This window comes from Hippichthys cyanospilos, chromosome 6 (assembly GCF_059441005.1).
Source record: "Hippichthys cyanospilos isolate Australia breed blue-spotted pipefish chromosome 6, RoL_Hcya_1.0, whole genome shotgun sequence".
Taxonomy (NCBI): Eukaryota; Metazoa; Chordata; class Actinopteri; order Syngnathiformes; family Syngnathidae; genus Hippichthys; species Hippichthys cyanospilos.
Window position 1 is genome coordinate 19354292 of NC_142374.1, and position 23760 is coordinate 19378051.

The 23760-nt window shown below is 39.4% G+C and overlaps 2 protein-coding genes and 1 non-coding gene across 6 annotated transcripts; 1 reads left to right on the plus strand and 2 right to left on the minus strand.

Moving 5' to 3' along the window:
* The first annotated feature begins 55 nt into the window (after window positions 1–55).
* Window positions 56–14457, plus strand: LOC148422672 (netrin-4-like). Of its 2 annotated transcripts, none has more exons than XM_088417266.1 (12): window positions 56–185; window positions 2617–2903; window positions 4652–4729; window positions 5800–6323; window positions 6886–7158; window positions 7788–7914; window positions 8251–8439; window positions 9756–9963; window positions 10111–10217; window positions 11303–11371; window positions 13481–13654; window positions 13792–14457. In XM_088417266.1, exons 2-12 carry the CDS (start codon window positions 2894–2896, stop codon window positions 13932–13934), a joined length of 1902 nt encoding a protein of 633 aa, XP_088273392.1. In that variant the 5' UTR covers window positions 56–185; window positions 2617–2893; the 3' UTR covers window positions 13935–14457. The 2 variants fall into 2 exon arrangements, with proteins under 2 accessions (XP_088273392.1, XP_088273391.1); XM_088417265.1 differs by lacking the exon at window positions 56–185 and adding an exon at window positions 354–483.
* On the minus strand, window positions 99–186 carry trnay-gua (transfer RNA tyrosine (anticodon GUA)). Its single transcript is given in 2 exon segments — window positions 99–134; window positions 150–186. It is a non-coding gene; the product is annotated as a tRNA-Tyr (tRNA).
* On the minus strand, window positions 14124–23760 carry LOC148422674 (methionine aminopeptidase 2-like). 3 transcript variants are annotated; one of them, XM_088417276.1, is made up of 11 exons: window positions 23648–23760; window positions 22505–22603; window positions 22381–22440; window positions 21241–21343; window positions 20987–21148; window positions 20701–20882; window positions 19562–19656; window positions 19388–19484; window positions 19219–19322; window positions 16595–16710; window positions 14124–15375 (listed from the first exon to the last, which is right to left on the minus strand). In XM_088417276.1, exons 1-11 carry the CDS (start codon window positions 23715–23717, stop codon window positions 15123–15125), a joined length of 1341 nt encoding a protein of 446 aa, XP_088273402.1. In that variant the 5' UTR covers window positions 23718–23760; the 3' UTR covers window positions 14124–15122. The 3 variants fall into 3 exon arrangements, with proteins under 3 accessions (XP_088273402.1, XP_088273401.1, XP_088273403.1); XM_088417275.1 differs by having other exon boundaries at window positions 22505–22627; window positions 23648–23736; XM_088417277.1 differs by having other exon boundaries at window positions 22505–22677; window positions 23648–23734.

Consider the following 23760-nt stretch of genomic DNA (forward strand, 5'->3'; position numbering starts at 1 on the left):
TCTCTTCCACTGTGGTAGTAAAGCACAAAATTGTCTAAAATATTGTAGATGGGAATTAAAGACAAAAAAAAATCAGACAAAAATAAAAAACAAAAATGTCCTTCGAGCCGGATTTGAACCAGCGACCTAAGGATTTCAGCGAGTAGCCACTACAGTCCTCCGCTCTACCAACTGAGCTATCGAAGGTACGTGGGTACGGCAGCAATATATTGTATATATCTCAAATTTTATTCAGATACGCATGAAAAGTGTATAATTATAAACGCTATGTTTTGCGCTAAACAAACCGTAAAACGTCGTCTTGTGGCGTAACACAGAAGCGGAAGCCAAATGTGTTGTAGCTTACTTGTAACTTTAGCCTCTCCTGCTAACGCTAGCTAACATGTCGGAGCATGACAACAAAAGCAACTCGTGGTTTTCTCCAGAAAAAAAAAAAAATCAACGTTTAAGTTGACCGACTACCTCGACTTGGCATCTTACCAGGTAACCGTTAGTGTTTGACATTATTCCTTTGTTCCTGACATCATATTTATTCGTAAGTAGCAGTCGCGTCAAATTATCACATCGATGTCAAATGCAAACAAAGGCACGTCAATTAAAATGCATACAATGTAAATACTATTTAGCGTACGTTTTAGTTATTCGTCACAAAGTAAAATAAATGTAAGATGCTTTTTTGAAAAGCATTACCAAAAACACTGCCAAATGAACCAGTAGGTGGTGGTATTGTTACATTTTACACGGAATTTGACTTTGTGCAAGTTTATTTTTTTCGTTATTCTAGTGTTTCCTCAACATATTAACCAGGATTATTACACCACTTCTATAAATTATATTAATGTACTCTCTAACACTAAAGTCAAACACAGTTTTATTTTAAGCAGGGCAAATATAACAAAAATCATTGTGTGCGCAGTGCAAGCTAAAAGTGCAAAAATATATTCTTAAGTAAACTGCGACTCTTGATAGAATTAATAAATGGGGTCAATTCATAAGAAATGGGTAGGTGTTTCAGTTTAATAATGCAATTCAACAACGAGTTTCGTGTTCGATGGCATGCGCATACATATTGAATTGTATGATATTTTCCCCTTCTATGCTTGCCGCAGATTTCTTGCGAGTAACCAGATGACAATTTTGTCAGGTTTTTGAAAGGCTTTGGTTGACGATGAAAAATGTTGGGGATTTATTTCACGTGTTTACTTTAATAATTGAAACTCATATACAGAGCAAATCATTTTCAGAGGGCCGATTGCAGCTTCAGTGACAGGCCCTCTCTGAATTAATTGCATACAGACAATTCTTGTAAATTATGCAATTTCGTCGTGCAAATGTGTTGTTTTGTATCATAAAAAAGTCTCTTTTTATAACATGCAGCCGATTACTGCAAAATTCCCTGATTTTATTTGACAGACACACCTACATGTGTGAAGAAGTGTGTGTGTGTATGTTTGTCTATTTGCATCTAATACTGCAGAGCTGAAAATAAAAAGGTGCACCTGACGGCTTTTATGCCTAGCTTTTACAAGGTAAGCTTGAGGGATGGCTGGGGGTAGGAGGGGGGGGGGGGGGGGGGGGCATATCTTTTTACAGTCTGGAAATAAAACTGAACAGCAGTGGTGGAACAATCTGTCATCTCATCAAGCCGCTGGCATAGGAAGTCCTAACATTGGACTGGAGCAGGCATTGAATAAATAGATCATCATAATGTCAGTTAGACACTTTATTAGGTACACTAGCACAATCGAATCAACAATAATTCCAACTTGATTAAGAGAATGTTCATTTTGGACTGACATAAATTATCTTTCCCATTGAAAGAATGGAAATGTTGCTCCAGTCCATCAAAAAATAGTTGCATTTGTTCTATGATAAAAACAAAAGTTGCATAAATAATATTGGACTTGATCAAAACATACAGTAATCCCTGTAATTCAGTAATATGTCAAGAATGTAATTATTTATGTCACACTTTATACTCCACCTCAATAGATGGTGCTTATCCTTCTTGTATGCATGTCTTGGCCACCAGGAGGCAGTATAATACAGACATTTGGTTACAGATGCAATTGGTCACTCCTCGCAACGTGTAATGTGCAACATCGTAAGTCAAGGCGTCTAAATTTTAAATAGACATCGCAATATCGACAAGCATTTGCACTAATGGAATTTTGTCCAAATTGTTTTCTTTGCAAATCGCTTAAGCAATGCTATAATGACCATCAAGTTCATACATTTTTACTTACCATAACTTGTACATGTGATACTTCATAAAATATTTGAGTTGTTATTATAGTACATTTAAAAAAAAAAACACACATTCATTTAGTGCAGTGTTTATGTGCATAATGTTACTGTGGCTTGCAAAAATATAAAATAGCCTTTTTCACTACCTAAATAAAAATCTACTTAAGTACAGTAATATTTGTATTTTGTATTTTGTATTTAGTTTTTTCCTACCAGCGCATACCTTTACAATTGCATATACATGAGATGAATCTTAAAGTGACTTTACTGATATAGCTAAATGGAATTTGTGTTGTGTAACAGACAACAGATGAGAAAGAAAAAGCCAAAGGAATTTTTTGTGATGTTTGTTGTTCTTGCCCCTGCTAGGAAATACTTTAGTAGCCGTATTATTAAACATTCTTCCTGCTGGGATGCGGTGATGGGGAAGCACGCGAGGGATATCCATGAGCATGACGACGAAAAGCTTGCCCGAAAAAGACGCTGCGAATGCACACTCGCGCGCACACAGACGACAAGGTTGTCAGAAGAGGTTGTTGCTGCGTCCCAACTGAGTGGAAGTGTTCCAGGAATGTCCGACGGGACTCGGGAAGGCCTTGGGGAAGAGACGCAGGAATGCGACCGTCTTCTTTGGCATATCACGTAAATGTTTAAAGGTAAGAATGAGAAACATGCATATTGTGCGTCAGGCTGTTTTTACTCCTGTAATAGTGCTGGGAAAGCAGGGATGATTCTCTTGATTTGACTCAACTTGAGTCGCTTGACTTGACTCAGCTCGTTTGACCTGACTTGATCAAACTTGATTGGATTTAATTTAATACACATGAATTGACTCAAATCCTCTGACCTGACTAGACTCACCTCAATTCCTCTGACTTGATTGAGCTCGATTCACTGGATTCGACGCGAGTCACCTGATACGACTTGACTCAACTCGAGTCACTTGACATGACTCAATTCGATTCTATTGACTCACCTTAACTCGATTCACCTGACTTCACTCAACTCGTACCACCTGACTCGACTCAACAATTCATCTGATTTGACTCAACTCAACTCACCTGACTTGACTCAACTCGATTCACTTGACTCCTTTCGATTTTTTTGACACTACTTTCTTCTTTTGATGCAATTCCATTCACTTAACAGGACTCATCTTGATTCGCCGAATTGATTTAACTCTATTTACCTGACTTGGCTTTACTTGAGTCACTTGACTCAACTCGAGTCACTGGACGTGATTCAATCGACTCGATTCACCTAACTTGATTCAACTCAGTTCACCTGACTTGGCTCATCTCGATTCACCCGACTTGAGTCGTCTTGATTCACCTGATTTGACTCAACTCGACACTTGACACATCTCGATTCTCTCGACTTGATTGAAACTCTTGACACATCTTTATCTCTTGACTTGATGGGACTCCGTTCTCTTGACGCGATTCAAGTCGCTGAACCTGACGCGACTCGATTCACTTGACTTGCCGCAACTCATTTCACCTGACTTGACTCACTCGACTCATATCGATTCAATTGACTTGACTCAACTCGATTTACTTGACTTCAGCTTTAAGTCATTGATTTCAGGACTTAAAAAGTACATTAGTGAGGAAGTCAATTATAAAAAACTGTATTTTTTTTATGTATTATGCAATAGTTTTGGAACGATTTTTATGTGTGTACTGCAAGACACAGAGTGCAAAAGCCAAAGTGTCTTGGTCTTTTAAATAGACTCAGGAAAAATAATTTGGTAACGTCTAAGGTTTAAAACTCAAAGGTTAAGGCTTGAGACTTATTTGTGACTTTCCATATCTTCCAGATGTTACAAAATGTCTCCTTGAGTCTCACACACACACACTCTACCCAGTATTAAACAGCGAATTAACAGATTATTTCTTTTTAAACCATTCACATTTGTATGTGTTACAGTTGGCTTGTAAAGGCCTTGCAAGCGGTTGGCTGGTTCCCCAGTGTTGTGTCTATGCGTTCGTGTTGCTCTTCTGGGGTCAAATACTTCAACTCATGCCGTGAGGACATAAATAGCATTGTGTAACAAGATGGAAGATTAATCACAGTCACGGTCCATTCTTTACTGAATGCATCATCATTATCATCATTCTCACCATCAAACAGATGTGCTGCTCAGTCCATTGCCAGAAATAACAGAAAAAAGTTGCTTTTTAAAGGTCTCGGTTGAATCGGGCTGGGAAAGGAAAAGATAAGAGGCGGGGACAACGTCTTAATATTCCCTAATGGCGATGGAGCGTGGACTGCACTGCACACTTGAGGGAAGATGTCACTGCCGTCTGGAGCGGTTCTGGAGAACTCTTCAAATAGTCCCAAGAGAGGAAAAGACATCCATCATTCAAGCACGTTTGATTGATTTTTAAATCTTCATCCTCAGATTATTCAAGCAAGAAACGCAAAATGACGTTGTGGAATCTTCTGGGGCTCGTCGCGCTCGGTGGATGTTTTTGCGTCGGTAAGTTTAAAGCACTTTTACACACGTGCAAAATTTTAAGTAGATTTTTTGGAAGATTTTTAGGATTTTTTTAAAACCAAAAAAATCCCTTTTTTTTAAATCAATAATCACTCAAGTCGATCGTAATTTTAATCAAAATAATTGATTTTATTTATTTATTTTATTTATTAAACGATAACCAATGATAGATATATAATGTAAACATTTTTGATTGGCTTCTTGTTTAAATGTACTAACAAGTTTGTTTGAACTTATTTTTATGTAAACATTTTTTTTCAAATATGTTTAACATAGTGAATTTGAAAATATGCTTTAACATATTTGGAAATAATGTATATTCAAACATAATTGTAACTTAAATTTTTTCCTCCATAATGCTATAATGTATTTGCGTCAACGTCCAGTGACGTTATGGGAACAAATGCACCTAAGCACTTAGCCTACAACTACATTCGATCAAATTTGAAAATATTTTCATTCCTATTTGAAAATATGTTTAAACGTATTTGTAAATATGTTCAAAAGTAATTATAAATACGTTCAGACTTACTTGCTTTGTCTGATCATATTTGTAAATATTTTCAAACGTTTTTGTAAATACGGTCAAACGTCATTTGTTCATACATGCTTTCCAGTCAAAAATGTTTACTCCACATTGATATCATTTTAATAAATGCTGCTAACGCTTAGCCTATGAGTATGTTCGGACGTACTTAAAAATACGTTCAAACTAATTTGAAAATACGTCTGAACGTAATTGTAAATATGTTCAAATGTACTTGTAAACACGTTCAAACCTATTTGAATATTGCTGAACATATTCATAAACGTGGTCAAATTTGTTTGAAAATGCAATTGAACGTGCTTCTACAGATGTTCGAATATGCTTTAAAGTCAAAAATGTTTACTCCACATTGGCATTATGGGAACAAATGCTGCTAAGCACTTAGCTGATGAGTAATTGAGAATACATTTAAAATTATTTGTAATTACGTCTAAACGTATTTGTGAATAAGTTCAAATGTACGTGTACATATGTTCGAACAAGTCAAGAATGTTTATGTTTCAAGCTCAAGGTCTAAATGTAGCGGACAGCTGCGTGGGACGAGCATGCAACCCCCGAATGGGCAACCTGGCCAAGGGCAGAACGGTGACCTCGCGCACCGTGTGTGGATCCAACTCGTCCGAGCCCTTTTGCGTCTACAAGCAGGCTCGCCGTCCCGGGGATCTCTGTCCCCCGCCGGCGTGCGGCAAATGTAACGCGGCCGTCCGGAGCCAGGCTCACCCACCCTCGGCCATGAGCGACTCGTCGTTCCTCTTGCCGGACTCGTGGTGGCAGTCGGCGGCGGGCGCGGGCCGGGAGGAGCTGCGTCTGGACCTGGAGACGGAATTCCTCTTCACGCATCTCATCGTAGTGTTCCGCTCCCCTCGCCCTGGCGCCATGCTGTTGGAGCGCTCCCAGGACCGCGGGCGCACGTGGAAAGTCCTCAAGTATTATGCACGGGACTGCGAGGGGGCGTTTGGATTTGCCGGGGAAGGCGGGGCAACGTGCACCTCCAAATATTCTGGAGCATTTCCTTGCACCAGAGGAGAGGTGAGCTACACACACTAGTGTTAAAGAAAAAGAAAAAAAAAATTAAGAAGAGAAAAAAAAAACATACATCCCTCTCTCTCTCTCTCTCTCTCTCTCTCTTTCTCTCTCCATATATTCGCTTATTTATCGATCTGTATCTATTAACTATATCTATAATCAGCTCCAGATTTTTGAGCAGATCTGGCAGAAAAAAACTCAGCTCAATCACTCTCATGAATTTTAAAGAGACGTCCAATAATTTGCTAAATCAGATCGAAAGCGATGGAAAACTTCTCGAGATATTTGTGTCCTGTATTTTGTTTTCAGTGTTTTCTTTTCCACCTCATGATTTTCTACTGTAGTCTATACTTACAGTACCTCGCTGTACTGCCCTTGCATTTGTTGAAGCACTTTTCAGACGATTAGCATAAATTAGCATGCTCATCCAGAATCTGCTTTTGACCACAGCTTACACCCAGACACTCACATGCCCACCCCATCACACTCATGACTGCACATCTTGCTATAGCCTGTATTTCAGTAGGTATCAACGGAGGTTGCGTTTTCCTTCACCACCTTGCAGGTGATCTATCGTGCCCTACCTACGCCGGAGTCCGTGGACCCATACGGACCAGCTGCGAAGGACCAACTTATGATCACCAACCTTCGAGTGCGCCTGCTGGAAAACCAACCGTGTCCCTGCCAGACCAAGCGGCCGGGGGGCGCTCTGCTGCCGACCGATCACTACGCCATCTATGACTTCATCGTCAAAGGCAGCTGCCTGTGCAACGGACACGCTGAGCGCTGCGTGGCAGCCGAGGGCCTCCGACGTAGCCAACAGCAGACTGAGGACATGGTGAGAACGGATTTCACGATTCTTTTTGATTCTGGAGTTCAGATACTGTCGAGATTTAATGGGCAAGGGATGAAGATTTCATGGGGTCTGTTAAAATTCACATTTTGGAATTGGGAGTCAAGACATTCAATCCCAGGTTCTCCCAGGTAAAAATATAGATATATTTGTATATTTTTTTTCTAAAAAATATTTTCACCTGTAAAATAAGGCGTAAAAATGGTTGGTACTAAATAAAAGCATTGAAGTAAGTGATTACTTTAGGTATTTGTGCATTTGTGTTACGTATCTAAAGTAATCATTTACTTTAGTACTTGATTACCCAAAGTAATTGATTACTTTAGTATTAAGTGAATATAGTACCAGCCATTTTTGACTCTCTTTTAGCAAAAACAATAAAAAAGAAGTAAAAAACATTAATAATTGAACAAACTCTTAAAATACGTAATAATACGTCTTTAGAACTGAATGAGTTCATAGAACACCGCTATTGCACCAATGTATGTCTGAAAATATATCATCCGGACCTTTGAAACACTTTTAAAAACAGCGGCTCATTCCTTTTGATTTTAACTCTACAAAATTGTGTTTACAAAACACTGAATGTCTGCTGGTTATTTTCTACTTGGCAGATTCATGGCAAGTGTGTGTGCAGACACAACACAGTCGGTGACCACTGCGAGCGATGCGCTCCCCTCTACAATCAGCAACCCTGGCGGGCTGCCAACGGCATCACCGGGAACCCACATGAGTGCCAAAGTAAGTCAAGGAAAGTACTGCGTCTGCTGATAGTTTGTAATGGTGTTAAAACAGCACTGTACAATAGGTGTTTCTAATATTATGGTTATTGTATTTAATTAATCAGACGTTACTATCCCACAATCTCATCACATTAAAACATTTTGCCCCATAACACAATGTAGCAATAAGTTGCTTTATGTTCCATTTAATTTGCTCTTAATTTGAAAAGAAAAGTGTCGCGCCCCTGTCAGGCATTAAAAAGCATTACGTACACCTATTTGCGAACCGCTGCTCTACAAAAACACAAATTTGAAAATTTCTCAATCAAGATTGTTTATCATTTTGTCTTTTCAGGATGCAAGTGCAATGGCCATGCCAAGAGTTGTCACTTCCGCCGTGGATTGTGGTTAGCGTCGGGCCGGCGGCGTGGAGGCGTCTGCGACGAGTGCCGCCACAACACAGAGGGCCGATACTGCCAAAATTGTAAGAAGAGCTTCTTCAGGGATCCCAGCCGTCCGAAAACGGCACCGGACTCCTGCAAACGTAAGACCCATCGAAGCTTTTTACTGCACCGCATCAAAGATCAACCATCTCAATACATACACATAACAAATTAGTGGATAGCTCATGTTTACATCTTTGCTTATGATGAAAACTACTTTTGAACAGAAAAAAAAAGTCAAATGAAGTGAAGGGGCGGATCTGGCCGGCGAACCTCAAGTTTAACCTCTGTGTTGCTCTCCTATTGGCATGACCAACCAGATTGAAGTACTTGATAAGGACTTTATTCAAATAATAGATTGTTTTAAAACTGTGACTGCCTGTTGTTGGAAAGAGCAAAGGAATTTCCCATGGTGCATGCCAACACATTGTTCCCATTCTTGCCCTTTGCCTCATTGGCAATGCTGCAACATTTTTAAGAACAGACATGCCATTTATAAGGAACAAACAATCTGTCATCAATTTCGATCATCTCACACACACACACACACACACACACACACACACTGTTTTGCTTATATTCCTTTTTTTTCTTGTATTACTTTTTTCCTCAAGACACTTCATGTCCTCAAGAAACTTCATGTCAGGAAAAAAAAATCTGTCAAAAGTATTGGGGCATGAAAGCATCCCCTTATTTTTTTTTCTAAGGATGCCACAAATTTCAGGCATTTGATAAGGTGGGAACCTGACTAAATAAAATAATTACCCTCACCTAAACAGTTCCTTGAAATCAATATGCCACAAGATAGCGCCAAAGTAATTTTTGAGTGCACGATTCAGAAACTAGCTGGATCAGGGTTGTCAAACTCGCTAAATCGCTAAATCACATTTGTTCTTTTCAAGGAGTACAGTGAAATGCAAAGACAATTATTCAACAAAATGATGCTGTAGTGTCTCATTTTATCCACTGGGTAGCACCTACTGTATGTAAAAATATACATAGATGATACATGTATATAGATACATGATGGCACACAAAATATGGAAGCGCCGTGTGTTAACTCCTGAGTACGATAGTTAGATGCTAATGCTAACATGAACCATAGTGTCACATAGTGTCCACTCTCACTTGAGCAACTATTTCACGTAAGCATGGAAGCTAGTCACTTTTGCTTGTAAGTTTCGGTGCTCATCTGGGTATTTTTTGTAAAAGTAAGCTATTTTGTCTATTAGTAATTGACAGAGGGCTAATGGGTTCCTCCCTATTCATTTTTAATGCCTCACAAAATCATCTTGTAGGCCGGATTAAACCTCTTGGACACCCCTGAGTGCTACTGTAGATCCACTCAATAAAATCCCTACATCATGACTCCCAACTAATCAATTCTCTTTTCCAACCAACCTCATTTCTTTTTCAGCTTGTTCTTGCCACCACCTGGGTTCTGTTCTGACGGGAGGCGTGGCCATGTGTAATCCCGTTGATGGGCAATGTACATGCAAGCCAGGTGTGGGCGGTCCCCGCTGCGACAGCTGCGCCACGGGACACTGGGGGCTTCACCAATATGGCTGCCAGCCATGTGACTGCGCGGGGCCATGTGACCCTTACACCGGTGACTGCATTGCTAGGTGAGGGCCAGGGCTCACACATCAACAGAAAGAGCAAAAAAGTCATTTACTTACGTAACAGTAGCTAAGTATAAAAGTAAATAGTCAAAAGCAGACACATCCTGATGGTGCATTGTGGGAGATTATCACAGCTCCTTACTGGCGCAGCTCGCAGGTGAAGGTCTCCCACACGGCCAACAGACAACACAAGGACAGTAAGAAAGAGGCCACGCCCTTCAGGCCAGAGGAGCTTTTCTCTGCACTGCACCACTCTGGTGAGTAACTTGTGATCTTATGCACGTTTTAGCAAGCCGCACTCTCATCGATGAGTGGGAAAATATCTCATATGGCCCAATTTGGCTCATAACGCTTCTGTTGAAATATCAACTTATGACTAATTGAATGGTACTTCTGTCATGGCATGACGGGTTCTGTATTGCTTTTACTGACACTCGAGGGTGGCAGGAACCCTGTCACACAAAAAACTACAAACATGGTGATCAAAGCATGTGTCGCGTTCCTCTTTCTCCATTCGTTAGAAAGATGGCAGTCTTTTCGAGCATCTGCAGGAGATTCCCGGTGTCATGGCAAAAGGTGCAGAAGTAACCGAAAAAATAAAAAGTTTTATCTGAGTAGACAAAAAAAAGAAAAAGGGGGCTACTCAAAACAGTAACGATCAACTCTGGCCTGGTTTTCACGCTCAAAATTGAGGCTGGATTTCCAACCGATGCTGCCCTGTTATTTATTTATTTTTTTGGACTAGTAAGTTGCTTTTGATGCTGAAATCCAAATGCTAATGCTAGCTATTGGACATTTGCGTTGGTAGCAATAAAAAGCCATCAGCTTTATAGTTGTTTGGATCCAATTAGATTTATTACTTCATCGCTTTTCATGCCTCACACAGCCACTGAAACAGAAATGTAATTCAGTCAAAATGTAGCCAACCGGAGCTCGGGGTTTCACAACGCAATGGTGTGATGGGAAATGTAGTCTTCTCTTACTCAAAATGCTTTCATTTTTGTTTATATGGTGACACTTAATCAACCAAACCTGAAAATTCTGAAGTGTTACTTTTTTTTACCTTCTTTTAGCCTATCACGCGAAAACAAGAATACAAGTACTGTATATAAATATATGTAACAGGGATTAAACGTCTGCATTCCTAAAAGACACAAAAGTTCGTCTTTGGCACTCCATAAGTCATTGACTGTGTGTGGGGTTATTTTTATGGGACAGGAAATATACATGATTGTTTCAGCTGGCTTCTTGATATTTTTTCAGTGTAAAATGTACTAATATTTGAGAGCTACCATGATGAAATCTGCTCATGTCATGAATCAAGCGCTGCTCTCTCTTCCAGAGAAATGCGAATGCGTTGAAATGACCCTCAGCAGCCCTAAACACTTCTGTGCAGCTGAGTATGACTATGGTAAGCCCTAAACTGAACAGTGACAGAAATATTGGAAATGTTCAGCTTCAGTTTACAGATACTCATTCAATGTACGTATTTCCCCATGTATAATGCACCCCGGTGTATTATGCGCACCCCTGACGGTCTAAGTCAGGTATTAAAAATGCTTGTGCCCATGCATAATGTGCATCAAAGACTTTAACTCAGCTTGTGCCTGATTTGACTGCAGGTCAAACTTGGGCATCGCCTCTCGATTTTGAGGTTTTTCAGTAACTTCAATAACCTTTCCTTGAAAAGCAATTTTATAACTTGCTCATTTTCCCATGTTGTAGTCTATTTATGCAAATTTATGCACTGCTATTAGATGAGTTAAGCGATTCAAAGTCATGCGGACTGAATGATCCAATTACAATGTTTTTGCTTATGTTAATTTTGACTAAAAATTCTCCATAATTTGTTGTGCCCATGTGTAATGGTGCAGTAATGTTAGCATTCTTCAATTTTATGTTCATTTTGACTCAGAATTCTTCATGACTTGTTGTGCCCATATATGTGCACCACTGATTTAAGGAATAGTTTTAATTAAAAAAAAGTGCACTCCATAAGGGGAAATACAGTAGCACATGCCACCTCAACAGAAACGTGGAAGTCACTTTAGTTTAGGTTCTCAAATGTAATGTAATTCTTGGCTTTTTAATGCTGTGACAGCAACAGTATTGTTTTCTTCTCAAATTTAGAGCAAATTAATTGTAACATGAAGCAAAACATTGCTGAATTTTATAATAGTGACTCCCTTGCCTTTATTTTGCTACATTTTACATGTAAACACATTGTCCTTTGTGATGCAATTGTCTGGCATATGAGCCAGAATAAAACGTGATATTGCACAATCTATCTCGTGGAGTCACTAAATGTAGTACCCATTTAGAAAATAGAATCACTGCAATTGTAGTTCAATTGTAGTTTACACACATTCTGCCTTTACAGCAATCACAATTTTCCCTTTTGCGTGACACTGTTAGAGAGGCATCAATCAAACAAGCTCCTCCTTACTGTGCTTTGAGTTTTCAGTGATGTATATTTGCCCCTGGTGTCACTAATTTTTCCAGATGTACCTCATGTAGTGCATGCCCGCACTCTACTGTAAGGCGAGTTATCAAACAACACCTGGCACCTGCAATTAGGGATTCACACTCTCGCTCAAGGAGACTTCCAACACGGTCACAAGCCGTCTGGTTTCATCCATCACTTTGCTGAAAGACTTTTAGAGGAGACCCCAAAAAAAGTTCACAGGCCTCGTTCGTTGTACTCTTAAAACTACACGGGAGTATATTCGACGCCAGCCCACCTGGGGATTGATTTCAGTGGTTTAGAAAATGGAGGACGGATGTCATTACTCCGTTTCTGCTCTACTGCAGTAGTTCACAACCTTTTTTAATGATGTAGCCCCTCTGAAATATTTTTTTCAGCCAGGTATCCCCTAACCAGTACAAAGCAATATTGGATGAAAAAAGAAAAAAAAAAAACTCTTAAGAGTGTTGTGCCATAGTTTGCTCTTAATTTGAAAAGAAAGATCAATCAACAGTTCCTGTCATGAAATTTAAAAGCATTACATTTGATGCTGATACAAACATGTGAAAAGTTGACAAATACGTTTCCTACGTTTAAGCAATACGACGCTTCTTGTTGCAATTAATTTGCTCTTATATCAAAAAGAAAACTCTACTGTTCTTGTCATGTCATTTCAAAAGCATTGAATTAGATATGCTGCTACCAAAGTGTAAAAACTTGACAAAGGCGTTTTCTACAATTAACCAAAATGATGCTTCATTTTACAATTAATTAGCTTTTATTTTGAGAAGAAAATGCAGTGTTCCTGTCCAGCATTAAAATGCATTAAGTCAGATTTGCTGATACTTGTAGAAATTGTTAAAAACTCCCATACCTATTGAAGTGCCTTCACGTACCCCCATGGATATCCGTACCCCCTTTTGAGAACCATTGGTTTACTCCCGACTCTGCTAACAGTTAATTGCTCTTGTGGGCCCTCTACTGGTTACAGAATCCAAAGTAGCAACCTGGTTAGCTTGTGATTACTAGTGAAATGTCTGCATTGTGTTGCGTCAGTCCTGGTGGGCAAGGTGATGTCAGCTCACGATAAAGGATCCCATGCTGAGGTGGTGGTCAAGGTGAAGAAGCTTTTATACCAGAAGCCTCATGGTAAGATCCAGAGAGGAATGGTCGTCCTTCATCCAGAACCTTGGACTACGCGAGGATGCACTTGTCCCATTCTCAATCCAGGTCAGATTCAATGGCGTGCGGGATTTCAAGCAGTAGACATTTTTTTGATTGATTGACAGTCAAAAAAAAAAAAGTTAAAATGAAACCAAGGCTTCTTGGCTAAGAAAAATAAGTATTGGTGATTGCTTTTTCTCCAGGCTCTGAGTATGTGGTGGCTGGCCACGAGCACTGGCGCGACGGCCGCCTCACGGTCAACGCCAAGAGTCACGTGTCGCCTTGGACGTCGAGTCTGGGACGTAAGATCGTCCACGTTCTTCGGCGGGACTGTGCACTGCGGTAGGCCGCAAATTCACCAACGTGGACAAAACCAGGCAGGTTGTTCTTCAACTTTGGAGATCTCAAGTCTAGAACTTTTTCATATGAGACGCCCAAACTATCTTCAAGCGACTTTTTGACAGATGAATGTTTTATGCAAGTATTCATCGACTAATAGATCATTTGAAGGTCGAAATGAAGAAGTCTTCTGAAACATGTTTTCACATTTGTTTAATGAATCTTAATGAGTTTTACTTTTTCTATGAAACTACTGTAAATAAAGGAGCTTTCCCCCATGTTCCAATGAATTGAAGTGCACCTGTAGTACCATCTGAAAGTTCCGACAAGGTAAGGACAACAAACACTTTTTGGCACGATCGTCTGCTGATTCTTCTTATTGCATATTTACTAGTGCATTTACACCCCATGTGCCCTTTGTTTCGATCGGTGAAGAAAACAGAAGCACATATAATAACCTAATAGCATTTTAAATGGAACTTATTTAACAATTTTCAGCTGTAAAGATGATAATAATGTGTGTGTGTGTGTGATTCACATTAACGTCTGACATCATTTTTTGAGTGCAATTAATATTTTAAAAACACTTTTTTCTCACTTGCTGTTTTGTGAAATGAAATGAAGACGTAACATGTGGTCAAGGCACTGACGCCGACCAATCCCAGCTCACCTTGCTCTTGATTGATTAATATTTAAGTAACTAGAGCAATTGATTATTTAATATTTAATTCAGCTCGTTAAATATCGAAGCAATTGATTAAATTGGGCAATCTAGTACAAAAGTAATGGATTACTTTACATACTTCCTTTAAGTCTGTTAGTACTAAGGTAATTGATTACATTAGGCAATCAAGTACAAAATTAATTGTTTATTTACTTAGGAACTAATTAGCTTATCATTTTACTACCTGAAGTAATTAAAAAAAATTAGTATGTTAGTAACTGAAGTAATTAAACACTAAAATACCTGAGTGCTTAAGTACTGTACTACTTTAGTGCCTAAAGTAATCAATTAAGTAATTGATTATCTAAAGTAATTACTTAATTTAGTACTTGTCTACCCATTGTAAATTACTTAGTACTGAAGTCATTTCGTACCACCCCTCCAAAAAAAAAAAGTAAACTAGTTCTATTTACACAAGTAATATGAAAGCGTGAATAACGAGTTACGTAGCAGGTGTGTCACATGTCCCAACTAGTAGTCGAGACCCCGACTGACCACCTCCTTGCAGGTGGGCCTGAGAAGGATGGTGTGCTCGTACTGCGCCGTGTAGCTGCCCTTGATGTCGCACAGAGGCGGGTAGGGATCCACGATGCCCAGGTCGCACAGATTCTTCAGTGCCAGCAGGTACTTGCTCTCCCCCAGCCGGTCCAGCCAGCGGCGACAGAACGCCAGCGTGCCGAAATTTTCGTTGATCACGTTCAGCAGGTGCTTGCTCCTTGGAAGCCTGTGTCGGCATTGACGTTGCTTTTCAAACAAATCATACTGCAAGATTTCAGCTTTTAACTCATCTGCTACCATTACTACCAAAACAAATTGTTGGACAAGCACCTTGGAAGTACAGTGGACCCCCGGTTTACGAACTCCCTCTTTTACGAACTTTTCAACTTACGAGCGTGGACCGCGGCGTTTTTTGTCCCCCTCCTACGCACACACCTTTCGTCTTACGAATAATCCGACATGCCGGTCAATGTGTTCGTACAAATATTTTCGCTTTGCTGCATCAACGAAATCAAAAGTTGACGCTTGTCACGGTAACGCTGAACGCTATTGCTCTTACAATGTCACAGTCACTGTCTCAGTCACGGTGTCAGTCACGGAGTCAGTCACGGAGATGCCGATATACTATTGGTCGATTAAGGTCACAGTCCCGGTCTCACTCACGGAGATGCGGATATGCTATTGGCCGGCGTCACGTCAATCACAGAAATGCCGATATGCTATTGGCCGAACGCCTTCATCTAGCTTGATGGCACAGCTGGTCGGGATGGAAGGAAGGAGAGAAAATCAGTGAAAAACGGAAGGAAGGAATGTTGTGAAGACTTTGCAAACTTTATCTGCTAGACATGGCTTCTAAAATTGCAAGTGGCGGTAAAGGAAGAAGTAAGAGGATGATGACAATAGAAACCAAGCAGGAGATAATAAAAAAAAAATACGAAGGAGGCGCACACATAGTTAACCTTGCTCGTGAGTATGGCCGTAACCGCTCGGCAATCTTCTAAGGGCAAGACTTCGTAAGGGGACGGACTTCGCTCGACAACAAAATGGAGAGGCTTCTTCTATTATGGATCAAAGAGAAGGAAATCGCCGGTGATATGTTCTTGTTTAAGAAAATAAATCAATAAATTCTGCGGGTTGGTCTCTGCTTCCCTCCGCCTCCACCCAGCTCAAGTCACGTCGCCCCAAAGGTAAATGTCATTTTCCTTTGTATATTTATGTTATTTAATTTAACTGTACAGTAGATTATGTTACTAATTTTTAATACGTGTATAAAGTCGTGATGTTTTTACCTAAGGCTTTTGCACGCGTTGCACGCATTCACTAATTAACATAGGTTTGGATTGCCCGTCATACGAGCAATTCGAGTTACGAGCGTAGCCGCTGAACGGATTAAGTTCGTAACACGGGGGCCCACTGTATTTAGGAAAATTCGTTTGAAGCCTAACCTTATTGGGACATGTCCCACGTTAAAATTTTTCATGTAATGCGAGCATTCCATGTCATCGTAGACGGCGCCGCGGCCCGTGCTGCCGAACGTCTCGATTGCGTAAGCTTCACCTTCCTGAGGAACAACACGAAGAAAAATAAAACACACACAGAATGTCTTGTGAGCATTAAAGCGGCAAAATATGGCGAAGCGAAAAAAAAAAAAAACAGCTGGACTACTGCATTGAAGTGATACAAAATTTTCAGCAGTAAATAGTTAATAATTTGTCTTGAGTTCATTTGATAACTAAATTATCTACACTTATAATTATACTTGCTGTCGACTGAAAATGACTGTGCTCAAGGATCTGCTTAACGACCAATCACGGCTCACCTGTTACCTGCAACTGGTCATGTGACATTCACAAACTGTCATCCGTGGGCACATATGCTATTTTCATTCCACATCAAATGGGAAAATGTTTTTTTGGTATTAATTATACATGAAAATAATTATCAATTTAATTTGAAAGAAAATATTCATTTTTACGACTAAAAAAGACTATATAAGTTTACTTTTCCTTTAAGCAGTGGTTCCTGAACTTTTTCCTGAACACACGCTTTTTCATTAAACTCAAAATCAACAAAAACATCGTAAACAACATTTACGTAATAATATTGCTTGTGATGTTTCATTTTAATTGGGTAAATGTGGCCTTTTTTAACTAAGACTTGCCCACCCTAGTTTAAAAAAAGCACTTCTTTATATGTAACTGCTAAGACACCTTTTGCATTGTGTTAGCATTAGCACTCAAGCTAACATCCCCATTCAAAACTGTGTGCTGCCATTTTTATCTGAAGATAAAAATCGTTGTTTAGCTTCTTAATGTTCCTTAGTATATTAATTTGTGTTTTTACAACCACGGAAAGTTTAAAACCATCTTTAACTTTGAAGTCGGATCGCTGTTTTCATTGCTATGCTGAACAAAACGTTACTTTTAAAATCTACTGTACCACCACACATTTCCAAATGCAAAACATGTGCACCACTGTGTGTGTGTGTGTGTGTGTGTGTGTGTGTGTGTGTGTGTAACAGCATGCATCTCTTGTCCACATGAGCTGATAACACTGACTTTGATAATCTAACCCCTTGCAGCCCTGTGGCACACCCAACCACTGCACACATGCACACGCAGGCGCGCACACACACACACACACACACACACAAAGGAGTTTTCTTCTATTGTAGTGGGGACATCTCACTGACATAATGCATTTTCTAGTGCCTAACCTTAACAATTACACCTGATTGCCTCCACCAAAATGTATTTTAAACCTATACTCTAAAATCAAGTCTTGACCCTCAAAAAAATGTCTCAACTTGTGAGGTTCACTAAAATGGCCCCCACAAGTCCAACAGGACACCACAAAGACAGTGAAACCCTGGGTTTGGTCCCCACCTTGTGGCAAAAACCAAGGGCGCGCACACACACACACACACACACACACACACACACACACATACACACACTTAGCTAAGTAGGCCTGATGCAAAGCTGCCACATCAGCAGGCTTGTTGTCCAGGCCACTCGAGTGCTGCCCACACTTAAGGTAGAAAAGCTTGACGCTGCAGCTTGCCAATTAAAATCATTTGCGTCCCGATAAAGTGACCTCCGCTTGCCACACTGCAGCAAGGAGCCACATGTGGACCTTGCAATTTCACTGGCGCGGGGAAGAAGTGAGGGGCCTGCCGTTGCGACAGTTTGCCAGCCGATGCGGCAACTAATGTAAATCTATTTAAGGTGTAATTAAAGTGCAGACGAGGGCGAGAGAGAAGCTGACGGGGCGGCCGAATGGAACGCGGCCCCCCCGGCCCGTCGAGATGTCCACTTGAGATTTATCTACCAATTACACTCAAGATTTATGATGGCACCATGTCTTTTTTTCCTCGCACGTTGCTCACCGCGAGCAAAATTGACCTATTTTAGTCCATCTCGGGCGGCCATTTTGTCACTGACTGTCGCCTGAAAATGACATCACACTTGCTCAGGGCTCATGTAATCATGGCTCACCTGTTTTCTGAGTGAGCTCATGTGATGGAAAATAGGAATAGGAAAAATTTATTTTTAAAACCTATAGTGAATTTTGAGTAAAAATTGATCTTTGACATCTATAACTGTCAATGGTCGTGAATGAGTTAATAATTAAATTGATCTTTGATTTCTATAGCCGTCAATTGTAGTGACTGAGTGAAGGAAAAATGAATCTTTGATTTCTAAGCCATCAATGGTAGTAAATGCGGCGTAAAAATTGAGCTTTGACGTCTGTAGTTGTCAGTGGTATTGAATGTTTTAAGTCAAAGTTTGCGAAAACAACTTTTGCTTCAAAAGGAACAGAAAATTGGTGATATCATCGAGGGAGGACTAATTCGATATCCGATTGGTTAAAAATACACTTGAGACCTCCCACAATTTGCAAAAGTTTGCGTGATCAATGCCCCACCTTAAAATGTTTTGCCAATACAACGTACATAAAAAGTCTATACACTCCAGATTTTCGTCATATTAAAAAATAGAGACTGGGATAAACCATTTCCACAATTTTTCACGGTGGCAAATTCCGAGTCAGCCTCTTGTGCACTCACCTCCATCCGAGTGGCCTCCCCACCTTTCACGATGGGGACGGTCTTCCCCGAGTGTATCCTGTACTGCCCAATGGAATGACCGTTGAGATTCCTGATTGGCTTCACTGCGACAAGAGACGGCCAATCAGCTTAAATAGGACGTGTCAGCATATCATCAGCATATCATCACCTTGATAGGTTTTGCCATCAATGTCCACTTCGTAGGATTCCATGACCTCCTGAATGGTCTCTCCAATATCGCACAGGCGCACGTCGATACCTGCGCACTGGAACGCACCAATCATGTGTTCTGCCGTGTCGTTTGTTACATAATTGAATGTAAATATATGGGGGGGTGCGTTACCTTGATGCCCGTGTTGGTGGCATCTCGAACAGCCTCTAGCAGTCTGTCGTATTTTGGATTGAAGGTGACGGTGAAGGCACAGTCTATTATCCGACCTGGGAAAGCAAACAGAAGATTTCATGTCTTGTGAATATGAACCAAATGGTGGGAAAATTCCTAGGTAGGCTACATAAAATAAAACAAATAACCAAATACAAAACAAACAAACAGACAAAAAGTTGAATACATACCTTAGTAAAAGGAAAATGTTCCTCTGGTAATTTATACAACAAATATCAATTAATAATTGGAATTAAATAGGATCTTATGAACACAATTGCTACATTTTTCTGGACACCTGACCGTATTGTTGACATGGCCAGTTGTTGCTAGGCAGAATTTTATGGGCTTAACCTACTGGTGCGACGATTAATCAGCAGTCAATCGACCATCAAATTAGTTTTGATCACTAATGAATTATTCTACAAAACAACCCGATTTTTCTTAGCTTGTCTTGTAGCAATTGACACATTTTTTGGTTCCTTTCTTGATCATTTTTTGAGATTGGCTTTTATAAAATTACACATTTTTGGATTTGTGAAAAACTACCCAGAGGTTCGGGTAAAATAGACCCAGATACTAGGTCAATCCCTTTTTTTTTTTTCAATCCATAATTGGTTCATTTTTAACACAGCTATTTTTTTTATTATTATTTTTGAGGTTATCTTGTGCAGGGTAAAACTGACCCAAATTATGGATTTTTTTTTGGACCCATAATTGATTTATTTTTTAACTAAATATTTTAAAGTGCAGGGTTCCTACATGCATCATCAAACCTAACAATCCTATTTAATGCCGTGAGAAGAACAGGATATTTTTCTTTTCAGTTTAAAAGCAAATTAATTGGAACATGCTTTTGTTTTGTTACATTTTACACAGATGTTTTTTTTTTTAATTATTATTATTAATGGACCAACTTTCTGTCAGAAAAGACAGAAATAAAACAGAAGATGCGACACGATCAGTACACTAAGGTGTTATATTTTCTTGAACACAAATAAAATAATAAAATAATAAGACATGGCCTAGAACAAAAACTCGACAAGGGTTCATCACTGAAAAAAAATTGCGAACCACTATCTCTCTGAACGTGATTTTACCATTGATGTGAGTTCCAAAGTCTATTTTGCAGACGTCGTCGTAGCGTAGGATTGTGGGGTCTCCCGCGTTTGGGGTGTAGTGGGCGGCGCAGTGATTGATGGAGCAGCCTGTGGGGAAAGCCAAACCCGCATGGAGCCCGTTCTCCTTAATGAGTTTCCTGGAGCAATCCTCCAGCTTCTCACTGGCACAAACGACAAAAAAATTCTTCATAGCCAAATGAAATTTTTCTTCAAATTTTTAGACGCATGAGAACATGAAGGCGGATCCTCTTCCCGCACTGCTCACCAGATGTCAATCATTGTCATGCCCGGTTTGATCCAGCTCCTCACGTAGGTGCGAACCTGTCGGTGAGCCTCGGCGGCCTGCCTGAAGTCGTCCCACATCTCTTGGTTGGCCGAGTCCAGAGCTCGCTTCTCCTCGCTGGACGTCCGCCACGCCGCGCCGCGCCTGTCGAAAATCCCCGGAAAATCTTAGGTAAACGCTGGGAATCGGTTGAAATACACGTTTAGTTTAAATAAGCAGAAATGGTGCTTACTTACCCGTCTTTTGAGGGCGGGTACTCACACTCCTCTCCCTTGGGGAAGTCTCCATTGGGATAAAGCTGACAAATGGGGATGGAGGGGGGGTCAGTCTGTCCTTTTACTGTGGCCCACATACAAAAAAAAAGGGAAGAGAAACGAGCTCAGAAACCCACAAATGATCTCATTCATACTCGGTTGGATTGAAATGTTGTGGTGTTCTCTGCCAACGTATCTGCGGCAATGTATCCTAAACTTACAGTATTTGTACCTCAAATTTCGGCTCACAACACATTACAAAAAAAAAAAATTGACTTACAGGGAAAAAAAGTAGGTAGGTGGAAATTTAACAGGAAATGTCCATGCCAAAATTGAAGATTTTTGTAGGAATTTTTATATATGAAGTTATTTGTACCTTATATTTTGGCTCACAACACATTACAAAAAAAAAAGACCTACAGGGAAGAAAATGTAAAATAGTTAGAATAGTCAGACGGTGGAAAATTTCCGGTAAATTTCCATGCAAATTTTTGTTTCATTTCTGAAGTTATTTGTACCTCATGTTTTGGGCTCAGAACACAAAAAAAAATAAATAGTGCAGTGGCAAAAGAGGGTTGAAAATATCCTGTAAATTTCCATGCCAAATCGAAGGATTTTTTTCAATTTTTTTTTTAATGTTTGAAACTTATTTGTATGTCATATTTTGACTCACAACACATCACAAAAAAGTTTTACCTACAAGAAAAAAAAAACTTATCAAAGTTAGTGTACGAGAAAGATGGAAAATATTTGAGAAATTTCCTTCCCAAATTTGAAGATTTTTATCAGATTTTCTTCATATCGGAAACCTATTTGATCCAGAATATATCTCATGGTACGTTGTGTGCTTTATTTCTGGCCCATCTGCTGAAAATTTCCGTCACTAATGAAAATTCTCTTCTATATAAAATTTAGTTAATAAAGGCATACAAGCCTTTTGGAAAGGAGTAACTCTTGACACAATTAAGCAAATTGATTCCTGTCCCATTTAATTTACTCTTAATTTGAAAATGGACTGTTCATTTTGATTTGCTTATGCCTGAAGAGAATGGGCTGCAACAATTAATCCAAATACTCCCAAATCACAACATAGAGTTTGTTTATAGTGGCCTTTGCGCTCACCTCTTTTATTTTTCTTCTTCTTTTTCTTCCTCTTGGCAGTTGCAATGTCTCCCTCGTTCTCTGCCAAAAGCACCATTTGCATATCGGCGTCTCGAGCTTGCGCGTCGCCATGCCGGTGATTTACCTTCTTCTTGGTTGTCTCCATCCCGCTCTTTATCCTCCAGCGTTGTCATGTACAGCCGTTGTGCAACTTCAACCCCCTCTGCATCATTCGACCCCGCCACTGCAAAGTCACACGGCTCAACACCTGCAGTTTTTGGCCATTGGGTTGTGGGCATGTGCAGGTTGCTTCAACACCTGCACTTTTCCCGATGAGAGTTATTGATCATTCTGTCATCATCGAGTTACACACCCGTACTTCTCCTCGCATCATGTTGCGGGTGAACCAAGGTTATTAACTTATTTCATCCCCAAAACAAGTACATTACTGTACACATATATATATATATATATATATATATATATATATATATATATATATATATATATATATATATATATATATATATATATATATATATATATATATATATATATATATATAATATATGTGTGTGTGTGTAAATAATACACATATAAAATACATTATATATTTTAATACATGTTTGTGTGTGTACAGACATACGTAACATGTATATGTGCGTGCGTGTGTGTGTAAGGTATAAATATATATATATATATATATATATATATATATATATATATATATATATATATATATATATATATACATACATATAATTCATATAAATAATATTTATCTTAATGCATTACTTTAGATACTTAAGTAGTAAAGTAATTGATTACTTTTATACAAAAGTAATTAGGTAATCAAGTGCTACAGTAATTGATAACTAGGTCATAAGTACTGAAGTAATCAATTGTTTTAGGTACTGTAGTACTATATTAACCAAGTACCTAAAGTAAGTGACTGCTTTTATGGAGGAAGTAATTTTATTTCGTAAAAAAAAACAAAATTCGAAAACAAAACATAAATAAATAAACGCTTGACAAAAAAACGCAAACTAACATTTCCTATTTATAAATCTAACTGAAACAAATAAGAACAAAAATGTCCCTCGTATTCTTCTTTGTCATTTAATGTTAGCTTTCGGGGATCGTGAGAATTGTTGATATTTTGGAGTAATGCGCGTTCGAACAGAATAAGGAAGGTCAAACAAATAATAATGCTTAAAGTAATTAAAAAAAAAAAATTCTAGACTTGAACACGTCAAGCTCAACGACCATCATGCAAGATGATCCTCACCTGCATTCATCTTCCTCGTCTTTAACTCCTCAGTTGCGTTCTCCCGGTTGAAAAGTTGAAGCTCCGCCATCAGCTTGACCACCCACGAATGTAGCAAGTGAAAAAGTGAGTGA